Source organism: Phalacrocorax carbo, chromosome 8 (genome assembly GCF_963921805.1).
Source record: "Phalacrocorax carbo chromosome 8, bPhaCar2.1, whole genome shotgun sequence".
Classification (NCBI taxonomy): domain Eukaryota; kingdom Metazoa; phylum Chordata; class Aves; order Suliformes; family Phalacrocoracidae; genus Phalacrocorax; species Phalacrocorax carbo.
Window position 1 is genome coordinate 32,831,921 of NC_087520.1, and position 17,360 is coordinate 32,849,280.

General features: G+C 37.8%; 1 protein-coding gene across 1 annotated transcript in view; it reads left to right on the plus strand.

Moving 5' to 3' along the window:
* The window catches only part of ZNF536 (zinc finger protein 536), a 298,795-nt gene that overhangs the window by 145,497 nt on the left and 135,938 nt on the right, over positions 1–17,360 (plus strand). Inside the window, exon 6 of the mRNA XM_064459500.1 lies at positions 14,579–14,731. Coding sequence (XP_064315570.1) covers positions 14,579–14,731 — 153 coding nt within the window. The remainder of the gene's footprint in view (positions 1–14,578; positions 14,732–17,360) is intronic.

The following is a 17,360-nucleotide window of genomic DNA, read 5'->3' on the forward strand; positions in this document are numbered from 1 at the left end:
TATCTTAGTAGATGAGCAGTGGTTCAACATAACTAATACAAATATTAATTGAAAAGAACCCTGGAATACAGAGAAGGAAGTATTTTGGTTGGTGAACAGGATTCACCAGAGCAGTACTGCAGGTGATGGGCTATCCAGCAATTTTTTTCTGGAATGCAGTTCGACTGGTCTGTAACACTGATCACTGTCATGTCTGGTATATGATCTGCCTTTCCTAAGTTGCATCTTCCCATCATTGTTTATTTAAAATATACAATGCTACTTTCCTGCAGTTTTTTATCATAAAACTTGGTGTGATAGCAGTATAGAGTTACTGGCCATTAAGCAGTGACAGGTTTTGGTTGTCCACCCTTTATTAAAATGTTTCAGCATGTATCAGCAAGCTGCACTGCCCACTAGTCGACAGGATCCCTTTCTTGAAACAAATACGTATGACCCTCGTGACTGGTCATGTATCTGTAGCGAGGTATCACAGAATCTGTAGTGAGAAAAGAACCAGTACTAGTAAAACTGTTGAAATTATTTCGGTTTCATTTGACCATTTTATACTGCCGTTCACCTTTTCTCAACCCCATACATTACTTTGTAAGGTTGGCCAGTCCTACTGTAGACAGCTTTCAGATGTAATGGGTTGCAAATCTGTTTGTTATGTAAGATATTCTGTGTGGGCTTGTCAGCCTATTGGAGTGGCTCCCACTAGTACCATCCTGAGAAGGCATGGAAACATGTGTCTCCACAAATGCAGGAGTCTGCATTCTCAGAGTTTAAATTGGTCTGTTCACTGAGATGGTACTTATTACATAGTGTCTCAGTATAAGCTAGTAATTGGCCAGAATTAGTCTCTTAAGACTCTCTGACTTGCATGGTGGGAGTTTGGGTCCAAACAATCTCTGTAGATATCCTGATGCATTTGTTCACATTTTGTCAGATCCAGAGATTTATTTTGTACATATAATTCGTAGGTCAATTTGTCAGAACAGAGCAAGGTGTTGAAAGTTTCCTATCTGTATAAGGCGTTTATCTGGTCTCCTATATACTGCAGGTAATTTTGCTACAGTTCAGAATAGTGAAACATTTGTGAAAAAAGCTGGTCTTCCTCCATATGCCGTGGAATTATTCAAGATGTACTCATGAAACTTCTGTCTCCTCCAAATGTGGCTCATGTCTGTCAACCTGTGACTCTAAGAAGATGCACTTTAAATTAGCATGTCCACTTTGAAAGTTATATTATTGCTGAGTAATTTTCTTTAAAGTCAGCGTTACTTTGCAAAGATTAGGTTTCCCCGGTTCTCCTTTCCTGTATAGATCTTCTTTCCTGTATATCTTACCTTTCTGAGATAAGTTTTCCTTCTATCAGCATTTAATGTCACATGAACATCACCAAGCTGGTAATTGCATGTTGGTGGATGTTGCACGATGGTTACAGAGTGGTCACTGGTTCAGAAGATGCTGATCAGAAAGGATGCAAAACATTGTAAAGCCATTCACAGTGATGGGAATCAAAGAGTCAGCAGAGTGGAGACTAAAAGGTTGTGCTTTGTTAGGAAGGCATTAAGTACCTGCTGCTGCTTTGGGATATGTGGGGGAATGGGTAGATCTCCAGAAATCTGAAACTAGGAGGTTTTGCCACAGCATAACTTTTTCCTTGCTGTCTGCTGGAAACATTGTGGTGCAGAAGGCTAAGTGTAAGAATTTATTTGCTTTTTTCCCTTTCTATGCTCAGCTGCTTACTGCTAAGAATTTTGTTTTACAGAAACTGAGCCTGTGAATTCATACTTAAGACAGTGTTATATGCTTTTGACTGTCCTCACAAGGATCAGTCAGTACCAAATGCATTCAACTGATTCCAAGTATTTGTATGCATTTACAATGGTGCGCTACACATTCAGTCCTGGATGGATTTCACTGCATCATTATCTGCAGATTTTTGCAGCCAGATGTGTTTCCTGTACCTTACCATACACTTATTAATATATGGGACCATCGTTTAGATGATGGTCTGAATATTTCCAGAATGTCTTACAGTATTTCTGTTTTCCAAGGTGGTTGGTAATTAAGTCTGGCCCTCACAGGCATGGCAGAGGAGCTCATGAGAACATGTTGGCTGACTTTCTGATTACGTTCATGAGGTAGAGGAGCAGTGGCTGCTGTGCTGGTAACAGAAAGAGAGACAGAGTAATTCCAGGGCAAGGCAGCTTTCAAAATCAAGTGAGCATCATGTGACTGTATGTGTATAATGTAAAAGAAAAAGAAAAAAGCTAGAACTTCAGCACAGCCTGTCTCTCCAGTATATGAGAAGTGAAGCAAATGAATACGGCCTTGAATACACTTTTTAATTTTTCAACACTGTATTTTGCCAACTTTAGTTCACTCTGTTGACTGTTCATGGTTGAATTATTTATTAAACAAAAGGTGCTTCCATACATGCAGACTACCTGGGTTTTGAATTTCTTTTACTCCTGGAGTTTGAAGAAAATGCATTGTTAATAAGTTAAGAGATTAAACAACCCTCCTTCTAAAATAAGTCTTCCTCTGTCTCTGAGGCAGACAGTAAGCTAACTTGTGTCTGTCCAGTCACAGAAGAATGCCCAATCTTCATTCAAATGCTTAATTTTGACCTTAGTGTGAAGTTGTTTCCTCAGTTTGGTAAGCCCCATAGAGATAAAATGTTATTAATTCTGGTAGAGAAATGTGCTTGCAAATAATTTAGTCTGGATTATCTCCTAATTTTATAGATGTTCCTGATGGGTTAAGATATGTATTTGCTGGTAGATTAATGTGGGGGAACTGTAAACAAGTGGATGAAGGCTTGCAAAAACTTTGTACTGTGTTACTATCAGCCTCTACATCCCTTGAGGTTACCAGTTCATCTCAGCGGGGTGATAAGTACTTTGTGCAAGTACCTTTGCTTTGCTCAGTTCCCATTACTGCCTTTGTGTTCGTGTTCCAGATTTGTACACAGCCAGTGTTTCTTGTATTTTTTGAGGAACATGGCTTCCAAGTGCCTGATCTTTTCTTGTCCCCTTCCCCAGAATAAAACAACTGCAAGCTTCTTATTAGACCGTCTGGACTTCAAATCCCTTTGGCCAGTGGGCCTGTCAGGCTGGGAAACTCAGAAACTTCCATTGTTTGGGAGCCGTGGTCTCCATAGCTTGCTTAAAAATTAGTGGGCTGTTTTACCTGGTATTGAAAGAGTAATTAACTCACTGGATCTGAGGGAACATCTGTCCAATATTTCTTGTCACTGATGTGGGACTTGATAACTATCTGGGACTGTAGTGATATAAGAAGTGTGATGCCCTGCAAAAGGCTGGTCATGGCAGCAAAGAGCCTTTAGAGGAAGGCTGATAAGACCTGCCAGGACTCTGAAGAGCTCCAAGTCACACCGATGTGTGGGAGGGTGGTTGCGAGCCTGTAGCTTTCCTGTGGAAGGAAAGCAGTGAGCAGTAGCAAGTGGCTGGGTGCACCCTGGCTTTGATAGCTACAGATGGAGACCTAAAAGATTGCAGGGCCACAGTCCAACACCAGCACATGTAAAATAAGGCTCAGGATTTAGATAACTCTGTTCCAGCATACTGACGTGCATGGCCACAGTCCAACTCCAACACATGCAAAATTAGTTTCAGGATCATTCCAGCATACTGAAGCCTATGCCTAAACCAGTTATTGCCACAAGCTCAGTTAAATCAGAGGAGAGCATTCAAAATAGTATTTTCTTCTGTTGTTTTACCAGGACAGTTCAGATGAAAAATTTTATATTTTCGTGGTAGAAAAGAGGAACTGGATTAATGATATATCAGCTCCATAGGCAGCATTTCATATTTTTATAGCCTACAAATAGCACATTACAGTGTCAGTGTACTTTAAGGCTATTTTACAAAACATGGATACAGGTTGACCTAGTAATGTACTTTTTGAGATACATCATTAGTATAAAAAAAATTAACAAGCCCATTCATATTATATCATGTTTAAAGACATCGTGGTCTCAGTATGCCCAGTATACATTGTTAAACCAATGAGGAAAAAAAAAAACCTGAATACTTAAAGGATCCCTTCTCAAGATTAGGAATAATGAATTTAATCAATATTTTTCCATTATAACAAAACTCATGTAATTAACATATTTTATTTGTAGAAAAGGGGTGCTAGTAAAATAGATTCAGCAGTTCAGAGTTCCTCATAAGTATTTCTTCAAGTACAGCTTATTTTTTGTGAAATGGGGAAAGAAGTTGGAAATTATACTGAAGTGGCATGTACCAAAGAAGTTAAATGGGAGAAAAATTATTTACAGAGGTATTTTTATTAGCTCAAAGCAGTCATTTAGTTTGAAGGCAGCACTGCAAAGTAAAAAGTAAGAAAATACAGATATTGGAAAAGTCTATACTATTGTAGTTTGTCCAAATGTTGTAACACACCCCATGACATTATTCACTTTTTGGAGATGCTGTCAGGACCTCTGTAATCAGAAATCTGTAAATGGAATGACAATCTTTAATTCTTTCTCATTTTGTTGAGGGGGAAGTTCGTAATTTAGCTACCTGTACAGTTGTTTTTATGTGACTGACTTTACGGTTGGTTTCTTTCTTACTGGCGTCTACAGAAAGATGTTTCTGTCACATTCCAAATAATTTATGTTTTTCTTTCTTAGAATGAATTTCTGTAAAATCTTATGACCTGCTACCAGCACGTCTATACTGATTTTGCCACCCTGTGATAAGATTATAATAATGAAAAGGGGTTTTCTTAATCAGTAGTACACAAAAACTTCTCTAATGATACCTGGTGCCCTGAGAGCTACTCATAATGTAGGCAAGTCTGTGGTTCTGACTTGAAAAAATGATTTGTTTGTTTTCTGGATTTGTTTAAGCCCAGCAACTCAGGGTGAAACTTGGCTAGTGTAGTTATTAAATGTTTCCATACAAGTACTCAAAAGATTTTAAAAGATATTAATGGATTTCAAAAACTATGTGGAGTTGGTTGTTAATTTGTGCCTTTTAAAATCTTACAGACTCTGCATTGTTAGGCATGTGGGAACAACCTGGAGAAAATAGGTTCAATACCACTCTCTTCCACCCAGATTCACCGTCTTTCCTGCAGTTTATTGACAGTCTTGGATATTCTTCATAGTGTAGCCTGTACACTGTACCAAATGATTCTGTTTGTCCCACATGTAGTTTAGGAACAAGACAGAGGTCATAATGAAGTGCACCTTACGTGTTTGGTTCATAGGTATGTAGAGATGCTAACATGTGGAAGAAACAAGGTAAGTATGGAAGCAAAAAGGTGGCAATATATTCATTCACAGAAGTCCAGTTAATGGTTATATTAGTTGATTAGCTAGGAACTTCATTTTCTCCCTCATGAAATTGCCTCCACAGATCCTTACTTCTGGAGCTTAATCAGCAGTAGCAATCCATCCCAGGAGTGGGAGATCAGAAGTACTTAATTAAAGAGGGACTGTAAGGCAACTCTCCCAAATTGGATATCTGAGCTAGCCTTGGCATCAGGAGAGCAATGCTAGGTAAAAGTGTTTATCAAGCTCCATGTAGCCACTCTGCAAATCTCAGAGATGGGAATATGATGCAGACAGCCTGTAGAAGCTGCTATAACCTGAGTAGTATGGGCTTTAAGGCCATCTGGTACCTGAACACCTGCCTACAAATAACACATACAAATCCAAAAGATGGTCCAGTTGGATAGCTTCTCTGCTTAGATTCCCCACTGGAATTTTCTTCAAAAGCAGTAAACAATCTGTATGAAGTATGGAAAGACCTTGTCCTCTCTGGTCAGTAATCAAGTGCCCACTTCAAATTTAGGTAATAGGATCAAAGCTAACACAAGTGAGTCAAGGGTTTGTGTAAGAAAACTGGTGAGACAAGCTTACATGAGAATCGCAGACTGTTGTTGGCATGAACATTTGGTAAAAATCCAGAATATTCTAGGCTCTTTTTTTAAGAAAAGGAGGAGAAAACCATGGAAAGTATGTCGTATGGAAGGTTTGGGAGCTAACATTGCTATCAGAAGTATAAACGAACACCAGAGTAAATTTTGAGGATAGATGACAAAGAATATTGGCAAAATACCAAGGAAAGATCAATGAATACATGTTTAAGCCCAGCACTGCTGATCCAAGGAGCAAGTATCTGCTTTGTTTGTGAAGATATGTGTTATGGACAGAGAAATACAATAAGGTGTTCTGGCAGCTCAGATGTGCACTTCTGAACAAAGCAAGAACAAGCAGAAGCTCATCACTGAGAATAACTAGCATTACCTTCAAGACAGCAAACAGACCTATCTTTCTGCTAAATGATGAAGTATATCCTATTCTAAAGCATCCACTTTTCTTGTGGAAAGATTATACACGTCTAGTGGAATTTCATGAACCTCATCTGTCAAACTCAGTGATTTGGTATCTGAAGTGCATTGATCTATACGGTCAAATTGAGGAAGTGGGATTTCAAAGCCATGACTTTGGAGTGGCAGAACTGAAAAGTCAGTGAAGGAGTTGGATGGTGGAAGATCTTAGGAAAAAAGATAGCAGGATTTTGAATCAAACCAGCAAAAACAGTGTTAGAGGGAACGATGTAGTGATCCGTGGTCATTTGCTGCAAGCTCAGCTCTCATTAGGTAGCTGGAGGTTCCAGGATTTAGTGGCGATACCATAAAAATGAAGACTATTTAACCAAAGACAAGCATGCTGATGGCCATCCCCTGTGTATTTCTGATGTTTGTTGGCTTCAATGAAGGACTGTGCATAAATTGCAACTTACACCTTTTAATTAGGCCATTTGTGCAAATGTGTGTGATTTTAGAATGGACTTAGTCATGAGCACTGGAAGAGGATGAAGAAGTTTGATGTACCTGCATGTGCATGTATTAAAATTCTCCAGCACTCTTTTCAGTTTAATTTTGATTCAATTTTATCAAAACTAATATTTCAATAATATGCTACAGTCCTGATTGAAATCTAAGTGTTGAAGTGTCATTGAATTTAATAGTGCTGGAGAGGTATATATTAGCCAGATTAAAGTTTTAAGCTTACTTTCTTCTTCCGCTGAGCTAAGAATATATGTGATAGTTTGCAGGATAATGATATTTAACTGTAATCTTCTTGGGGCATAGACTGCATCCCCTTGATTTTGTACAACGGAACTCAATATCATTAATTAATAAAGCATTAAGTACAGAAAATGGACTATTTTGTGTTTTATTAAGAATTTGCATTTCATATAGTATTTCATTTTAAATAAGTGTAAAATCATATCCTCAAATAGTAAGATGTAATTGCTGATTATGTATTTCTTTGTTCCAGACACTTTTATAAAAGTGTATGTATTATGTATGATGTGACCTTCAAATGTCATGAATGCATTGTGCAATAAACTGTCAATATTTGTGGCTATAAGGTAGTAGATGACTTTTACAATAATTGGAACAGCTTTATTAAAGCTTGGATCACTCAGCTGGTTGAAGAGAAAGACACAGGCCAATGTTCATCTGGGAGTTTCCTTCTGCCAACTGTTAAATGAAAGATATTGTAAGGTGCTTAAGATGTCTTCTTTCTTTAAAGAAAAAATACAGTTAAAAAGGTCTCATGCAAAAAATGGTCTCTCAAAAAAATATTTTTTTTCAATATGCTTAATTTTCAGTCCAAACTGAGCACAGTAAATTAATGGCAAATAACCAACTCTGCTTTTTAAGTATTACTTGTGATTTTTTGTGTCTTTTGGACACACGATTCTTCAAATAAGGCAGCTAAAATGATGTACTCAGAAACTGTGTTTGAACTTTGATTATCTTAAAAGGTTTTAAGGTTTTAGAACAATTTGAAAAGTAAGACTGCTAAGAACTCCAAAACAAAAACTCTGTAGGGAATTTGATAAAAATGAAAAAAAGAAAAAGAGGATAAGAAACACTTTGTGATAAACAAAAACTTAATTTTGGTTAAGTGTCTATTGATGTCTCTTTGTGCAGTATAACAGCTCTTGCATTTTTCTCAGAATGTGTACCACAGAGAAAAGCATTAAGATATAACCAACATCTGCATACATGCAGTATTGTCGTGCAAAGTGTTTTGCACCCATGGGGTATGAAAACCACCAGTCCTCAAGTGTGTCATGTGCTCCAGGTATGGCCTTAAAGTATGTGTTTCGCAGCCAAGTCACCTGCCTACCAGTTACTAAGAAATTGCTTAGAATATTTTGGCTCCCTTGCTCTTGTGCTTGAAATAACACCTAGGTAGCTCCCCTATAGCCCAAGGTATTGGCTGTGACTGCCATCTGCCCACTTATAAATGTTGCAAGTCTTACCTCATATAAATGGTTATGAGCATTTTACTTCAGTTTAATTTAGAATGTATTTTAAATTTAAATCTGCTAATGCACTAATTGGTAGCAGAGGCAGGGCAGTTTGTGCCTTTTGTTTGCCTGTGTGGTTAGAGGCCTGAGTGGGAAGTCTGATGTCAGAAGCAGTATCTTTTTATTTACCAGTGGAACCTTTGGTATAATCTTTATTTCTAATAATACAAACAATGTGAATGCTGCTTTCTCACTAGTAGGCCTCCTTTCCAATTCTCTTCTAAAATAGCTCTCTGTTTAAACAAATTCTCTGCCAATCCATATTAATGCCTAACAGTTTAAGATTCCCATATATGGTCATTATAAAACCCTAAATCCTTGATGAAACAATAGAGACAGTGAGTTGTTCCTGACCTAAGGCATTAGTAACTCTTTCCGGAGGCCTAAAATATAACTGTAATATTTAGTAATATTAGACCCTTTCATTTTAAGCCATGAACTTCACTAGCAAAAAAAGTGTGGTGACATCTGCTAATAGGATTCTAATTTCAAATTATGAGCACTGGGCCAGATTCTGTTCTCATTTACATTGAAGCATACTAATTGAAGCTACTTCAGGTAGCCAGAAAAGTATGGTTAACTATATCCCTAATTATATTCCTATTTTCCACTATTTTCAGTATTATTAAAGCTTCCTCTAAAGAATAGGCAAGAAAGGTAAACCATGTTTTCCAGAAACTTGGCGTATCCAACACTGCTTCCCAGGGAACTAGATGGCCGAATCCAGGCATACTTGCATAAAGGTGGCAGCAGTGACAGGATTAACACACTGAATATCTTCTAACTCCCTTCCTGACATTAGGTTCAGGATATAGTTTTTCCTGCCACAAGATGGGCTAATCTGGATGGTTTATAGATCATAAAAAAATACCCATGGTCACTACCACTTCTTGTTGCACCTTGTTTCATTAACTTCTACAGGCTGTTCTAAAGAACTACAAATATTTTGAATTTCAGAAGTATATGAAAGCCTGGGATTATGTGGGGCTTTACAGGCTTCTGGCCACGTTTTCAAAGGGTTCTTCAATAATGTCTGAAAAATGTGCAAGAGCAAACACATGCTTGTGAGATTACCTATGTTGTGAGTTCACAGAATCACAGAATCCCAGGTTGGAAGGAACCTCAGGGATTGCCTAGTCCAACCTTTCTAGGAAGAGCACAGTCTAGACACGTTGGCCCAGCACACTGTCCAGCTGAGTCTTAGAAGTGTCCAACGTGGCTGAGACAACCACTCCCCTGGGGAGATTATTCCAGTGGTTGACTGTCCTCACTGTGAAAAATTTCCCTCTCATGTCCAGTCGGAATCTTCCCAAGAGCAAATTCCCCCTTGTCCTCTCCATGTGACCCCTTGTAAAAAGGGAGTCTCCATCTTCTTTGTAGCTACCCCTTAAGTACTGGTACATGGTGATGAGATCCCCTCGGATCCTCCTTTTCTCTAGGCTGAACAAACCCAGTTCTCTCAGCCTATCCTCATATGGCAGTTTCCCAGTCCTTTGATCATCTTGGTGGCCCTTCTCTGGACCCCTTCCAGCCTGTCCACATCTTTTCTGTATAGAGGGGACCAGAACTGCACACAGTACTCCAGGTGTGGCCTGACAAGCGCTGAGTGGGATGACGACTTCTTTCTCTGTGATGGCAATGCCCTTTTTGATGCAACCCAGCATCCTGTTGGCCTGCTTGGCTGCAGCAGCACACTGTTTGCTCATGTTGAGCTTCCTGTCCACCAGGACCCCCAGGTCCCTTTCCACAGAGCTGCTCTCCAGCCAGGTGGATCCAAGTCTGTGCTGCACTCCCAGATTACGTTTTCCCAGGTGCAATACCTTTTCCATGTGATTGCCTGTTTTTGGCTAATTTGGCAATCCTTGTGTTGACAAATTCCAGCTCACTTCATTGATAATTTAGTCTGCATGAGGACTGCAATTTAGCTTCTTTGAACATTAAAGTACCTCTTTGTGAATCCCTGGTCATTCACATACGTGTAGCAAATAAATACTCTGATAAAATTTATGGGACATGTATGTAGACATGTACATAGATGCTCCTTTGGAAATTCGGCTGCTAACATGACTGAAATCAGTGCTGCTATCTAACCAACTGAAAACAGGTTTCTTTTTACAAAAGTAATCAATCCTTTTCCAGTCAGGTTAATGGACTCATCCCAGACAGGTAGACCAGTCGTACAGAACATATATGGAAAATTAAAATATTTTTTTTTGTTTTTCTCTTTATATGACTGGCTAGATAGCTTCTACTTTGAGTACACAGATTTACTATCTACCTAAGTTTGTCTTCTCATTTCTAGAAATATCCACTGAAGTTGGCACTGTACTTCTCTAGCATCTCAGTGCACTGAGGGCACTGCCAGCTGTGACAGTGGCTCATTTTTGGGTAGATCATTTCTGATACCTAGTAAGATACCTGCTGTAAAAAAAAGAATTCACTGGTGTGTTTCTCCCTTTCATTTAACCTGCTACTGTAAAAGTGCTCCTTGCTCAAAACTGTTTATTGGGATTGTCTGGCTCTGTGGAAATTTCCTTTGTGGGTACCATGGGTACGTGGGAGCATCCTGCAGCCCTCCATGGGTCATCTCCATGCTAGGCAAGGAGTGGTGGCTTTTTGACCCGCCTCTCCTGAGAAGTGGGCATCTGTCTGAAGAAGGGCTGGTCCTTCAAATAGTGTTCTTATGGATTGCTTAATTTTAATTTCAGTCTGTGTGGCAAATAGATTTACTCACATTTTGGCCAAATTGGCTCTTTGGTTATATGGCTAATTGCCACCTTCTGATATGGATGTTAAAGTGAACTTTCTTTCCTTGTAGTTGTCCCATGAGTACATACCCACAGTCAGTTATTAAGTATAGTTGAGGCATGGTACACAAGAGGTGTCCCTGTCATACCACCCCAGAAGCTGCTTCATGGCTGAATTTCTCTGTGTCCTGTGCCACGTAGCGGTATCTGCCTGCCCAGCAGGTACAGCATACATATCAGCTGGAGGCGTCACAGCTGTTTCCCTCTTCTTATACTGACACAAAGACCAGTTTCATATATAGAACTGAATGTTGCTTTTTGCACTTCTGTCCATAAATTTTGCTGTGACCATATGCTTTCAAAGGGAAAGGAAAGTTCAGTGAAAGTAAGTTCAGCGACAAGGCTTGGGAGCCTTACATCTAGCATGTACATGTATACAACATTTTATACTCTGTTCTGTTATTTCCTGCACTTGAATCAGGAAAGGTAGGGATGGGCAGGAAGACACTTCAGGACATAGGTCTGCCTATAATGGAAGTAGACAGTAAAAAAAAGCAGTCTAATCTCATGTACGAGTGTACATTGTGTAGACCACATAACTCAGTGAACCACAATGGCTGTAAGATAAGTAACTGTTCTCTTTCCTTCCTGATCTTTTATCCTCAGAATTGAGCAGCCCAAAAAACATACCTCAAATCCCGAGTAAATCAATTAAATTAAATAAATTTTCTGGGTCTAATCCTAGTTCTGCAGGTCTGTAAAATGTTACTACAGTTTTGCACTATTTACCAGAACTGAGAGTTTCTACTTAGGAAAGGTGTCTTAATAGCAGGAGAAAGAGGACGTCAGAGATATAGAATACATGATTATTGGTACAGCTGAAGATTTTTCATTCCCCACATAAACTTTTGTTGGCATAGTCTCTATTCACCAGTTCGCTGCTTAACTTTTTCGTTGCTGATCTCTTCTTTTTCTATGTCACTTTTTTTCCCTCTTCACTTTGCATAGATTGCTTTAAGAGACTCAGTGAGACAATGTATTTAAAGTTAAGCATATGTTAGACTTAAGTGCCCTGAGAAATAGGTACAATTTGCCAAAATTGGGCCCTAGTAAGAAGTTGGGGTAGCATTTGATGGGGGGAGTTGGAAGCCTTGAACATATCTTTTCATTGTTTCAAATAAAAGACCTTAGATGTAAAGCTGCTTGTTCAGGTAGTGATGGCCTCCAGCACTTCGGTGGGCTTTGTAGACAGAGGAATTCAAAGGAAAACCCCTCAGCCCCGCTTTAAAGTCTTAGGAATGCTTTCGCTGTGGGAAGAAAAATTCTTCAAGGTAAGGCCCCTGTTGGAGCAAAGCCTTTGGAGCTATCTACTGTATGTCTACTTAAATCTAAAAGAAAACTCTTCAGACCACCCACATCTTTCTTTGCTTCATTGTTTTCAGTTTACTTTTTCAGAGGGATTAGTGCTAGAGTAAACTCCATCGTCTCGCTGCCTTGAAAAAATTCAATTTTGTGTAAAGTGAAAATTAGACTCTTAAATCTGCAAAGTGAGCTGTTTATCTTACAAATTTATTCTTTTTTTATTGGGCCACACATGCTCTAGATAGAAAGATAAAAGGCAAATAGATAACAGGCCATCATTTAGAGTGACGTATAGCGAAACATAACTAGTAGACTTATTCGGTAAATTCCTCCTGAGTAGCTTGTTAGCTTTATCTATATATTTATCTATAATGCTTATATAGTATTTATTGGAAACCAAAATAAAATCCTGCAGTTTATCATCATGCATCTGTCTTCTGCAGTTCAGAAAAAACTTCTTGCACTCAGGAATTAATTTTTTTCCTGAAGCAGCTTGAGACATGATTATATACAACTTTTGAGGAGAAAAAAAGAGGAAATTCTAAACTTTTTAGGGAGACTGGAATTATAGGCTAGCACCTATCTATGTTTTCCAGAACTCCTAAAGACAAAATAAACTCCTACAATATGTTGCTTTACATATTTGTGAATAACTCAAAATGACAGTTACTAGCTTTCTAACTTAAATATTGTGCTGTAACTCTGCAGTCTACGAACAATCAGATTTTGCCTTTTGAAAACTGGCAGTAGCTTGTTTACATACATGACTAAGATAAGCATTTATATATATTTTTTTTGATTGCTCTATCATCCCCTTCTTTCAGCTTTAAGCAAAATAATTTAGAGGGACCATTTTATAATAAATAATGAAATGCCTGTTAGTGTTACCTTTTCCAGAGATGTGGTATTTTGGGTCTCTGCTACTGTGTGAATAGTTTTTGTTAGAGCCAAATGTTTAAGTCTTTCTTATGTCCCATCACTTCCATTTAAAAGGCAACGCTGTGTAAACTGCACTATGTTTCCTGACAGCTTTAGTTACATATCAAATGGGTAAAGACAGAACATTTTTAGTCAGTAGTTTGCGGTTGAAATCATCAAGACTATGCATGCAGATTTTAAGTATACGCTCCTCACCTCAACATAACCCAGATAGCTCAGCTTTTGCATACAGGTGTGATGATGTGTTCATGTGTATTTTGGTGAAATCGTGAATTTATACATTTATGTAATGCTACATGACCCTGTAAGTACAAAATGATAGATAAGTCTTGTGTGGTTTGAATAATGACTTTTTTTAAATGCCCTACATTTTTTGCAATTTTTCTGTCAGTCTTTTGTAAGTTATTTTGTTCGTAGCTTGCTTGGGTAATAGCAGCTTATTCAAGGTGGCTGAGAATGACTGTTTCTTTATATCAGAAGAGGTGTCCTGGAGTCTCACCCATTGCATTACAATGCAAAGAATAAGTGTTGCTGTGAACACTGAAGGAGAAAACTCAGGAGCTGCAGGCGAGAGGGAGAAGGAATTCCCCCTCATATGACCAATTTTTTCATTGCCTTTCCCATTATGTTAGGTCACTCACTAGGTTGTGTGTTGTAACTTCAGTGCTGAAATGTTGCAGAAGGGAGTCGATTAGCTTTATGTGTAGATATTGCCAGTGCTGTTGGACCCCCATCCTTCACTGCAGTTCTGTTTTGGTAGGTTTTAATATGCTGATGCAGAGTTTTCCCTTCTAAAAGCATCCAGATTTTCACAATACTTATAAATTAAATAGATTCAACAGAACAACAATCTATAACTTTTTGGGGAAAAATTAATAGGAACTAAGCAAAAGAAGAAATCAAACCAGCTGCTGACACAGCTGTTTCTTTTCTTGTATAATTCAGTTCAATATAAAGGTACCATATGCTGCTTAAAATGATGATAGGAAAGATGAAATAATTTAAGACAATAACAAGAAAATACATGAATTGTCAGCATTCTGTCAGATTTAAAGAATGAAAGAGACAGGTGTAGTATTGACATGTTTAACTTTGTGTTGTGTTAGCAGTTTTAGTGAGAACAACTTCTGACATGTGCTGAAGTGATGTGAGAACATTTCTGTGTTGCAGACATTGGAGAAGAAGCTGGGAGATCTGTAGGAGTCCAGCAGCCAGCTTTACTGAGAGACAGGAGCCTTGGTTCTGCCATGAAAGACTGCCCATATTGTGGAAAAACTTTCAGAACGTCACATCACTTAAAGGTCCACTTGAGAATACATACAGGTGAGAGGAACAAGTGAGCGGAGCACTCTCAACACATGCCATGTTTGTGGGGGGGTTAACATAATATGTGGCTAGGAGCCTTAATTCCCCATGTAGATTTGGACTCATTAGTTGGAGAAGGTCTTTTGAGAAGGATACATGACAGTCTTAAATAAAAGCACAAGGAATGTGTTGATGGATAAAGACCATTTTAATAGAATCATCTTTTCCCAGTTGAGGTTATTTCTGTCTCCTTCCCTGCTTCATCACTGTTTCCTTCAATTACCCTTGTCCTTCAATAGGCATAAGCCTATTGGTTTCAGACTCAGTTATACAAACTGCTTCAAAGGCCTTCCTTACCATCTGCTTAGGGATCCTGTATGTTTTTCTCAGAGTTTCTATTTTTGTTCCATTTAGCACGTTCATTTTTAACCTCTCACTGTTCATATAAATACATCAGCTTCATGGATTTACATTTTTTTTCCACTAGAACTCACTCGACTTAGTACTTGCAAGTAGTAAAACCTACCATGTTCTGCACCATGGTAAAACTTACCATGTTTTATTTTAGTAACAGTCACAGCATTTCTACTCTACAGAGACTTACTACTCCTCTGGATTCTTACTTTATTTTGGTATGTCACTCATTGGGTGGACTGCTCTTGATATGAGTAAACTATAACCACTCTGTTTAAGTCATAATACCTTGTTTGCTTAAAGGTATATATGTGCATGGTAAGGTTCATGAAGAGACACAGTATATGTTAAACTCTGACATATGGTGTTGATATCCTTGGGTCCTCTTGACATCACTAAAATTCTGTATATGGGCAATGTGATACTGTTTTCTTCCAAGTCGTAGGTATCATAGTAGGCTTTGGGAGAGTATGTAAAACCAGAGATTTAGGATACTTCTCTTTGGAAACAGACATAGTGGGCACTGTAATTGTGGAGTCATTGTCTTTTTGAACCATTCTAAATTAATTTAAGAATTTACTGCTACTTTTCTAATTGATAGGTAAAATAAATTGTTGGAAGAAATACTTTCCAGTTGTACCTCCTACTTGAAAAACTTCACTTTTAATTTTTATTTCACTGAAATACCAAATAAGCAGTATATTCCTTCCTTCCCAAGATCAGCAGTCATGTTTCTCCTATGTGCTTGCGCAGATGTAATACTTAATATTGGGTTTGCAAGTGTGAGGCCTGATTTTGAAAAATTGAAAATGAAGTCTGAAAATTATTTGAGGAAAAAAAATTCATTGTTGAGATGGGAAAATTTGTTCACTGTATTCTTATTCTTCTTTCTTTGGATTGTGGAGTAGGATTATACCACACTGGTGTCATCTGAATTTTAAAATTTGGTACACTAATGTAGTTTTGTCTGATGGAATTGCAAACCATTTAGGGCAGGAGTATTCTTTTTCATATGTTGGACTTTGTTAAAAAAATAACAACAAAACAAACCCAAACAGAAAAACCAAAAAAAACCCACCCCCCAGAAACCACAGTGAAAACCCTATTTGTGTGCTCTCTAATGTAGGAAAAGTGAAAAAAAAAAGGTAGTTATTTCATTCAAAAATAGTCTTATAGCTATGAGGTTTAAGCAGTTTAACATTTTTACTGTTGGAGATGCAAAGAAAAATTCTTTAAAATAAGCTGAGGATACCCTTCTCTCCCTTTCGTCCCTTTTGCTTTATTATATAGTGGTCATTTTGTTCTTGCTTTAAAGATGGCAGTTATTATGCATTTGGTATTTTTGGCTTAGAACTAATGGAAGGTAAATTAATTGCAATGGAAATATTCCATAAAATTTGCATATTAAAACTGACAAAAAAAAATTAAAACAAGAAAAAAAAACAAACCATGTATAAAATAAGAAAAAAAAACCCATAGAGTGTTGAAACAACATTTGCAATATATTTAAAAATCATTATAATTTAAAAATAGATAAAGATCAATTTCCATTAGGTTGAGAACAAAGTATTTGTAAATAGTGACAAGAGTATGTTTAAATGGAGCAATGTTTTACATATTGGAAATAATCCTAATAAATATTATAAAAATGTAAATTAGCAAATTACTAGAGTTATTAAATAAAAATTAAGTTGCTTTGCAGTAAATGGAAATGATGTAATAGATACCAGTTATTAAACAAATATTGGTTAGCTCATACTTATCAGGGACAGTTTCCTGCCTTTTATGTCACACTCTGTCTTTATTATATGCCTGGATCATATAACTGACTGATAAAAAACACTTTACTGTGTTTCTCCACTACATTAACTCAATTACTGTTCTTGTTCTCACAGCACCTGTTTGTTAGAGATGAGCTCAAGCAGTTCAGCAGAAGTCAGGTTCCTTCAAGCATCTGTGTGTTTGGAGGCACACGAGTAGGTTGGTTTGGTATGCATGCCAAGACAAGACCCAAAGTCTGATCCAGCCAGGAGGTGCTTCTGTGGTAATTGGCCCAAAGAAGCTAGAGAAGCTGTTTAATCCTCCACAAGAGGAGGAAGCTATGCTGTTTTAGACGAATTAGCTAGTGGCTTGGGTTGATTCATTTTTCTCTTGGATATTTCATGGCTGTAACTTTGTCCACACTGAGTCTCAGCTTCTGTGTAGTTTGCTATGTGTATAAGCTTCTGAAGGA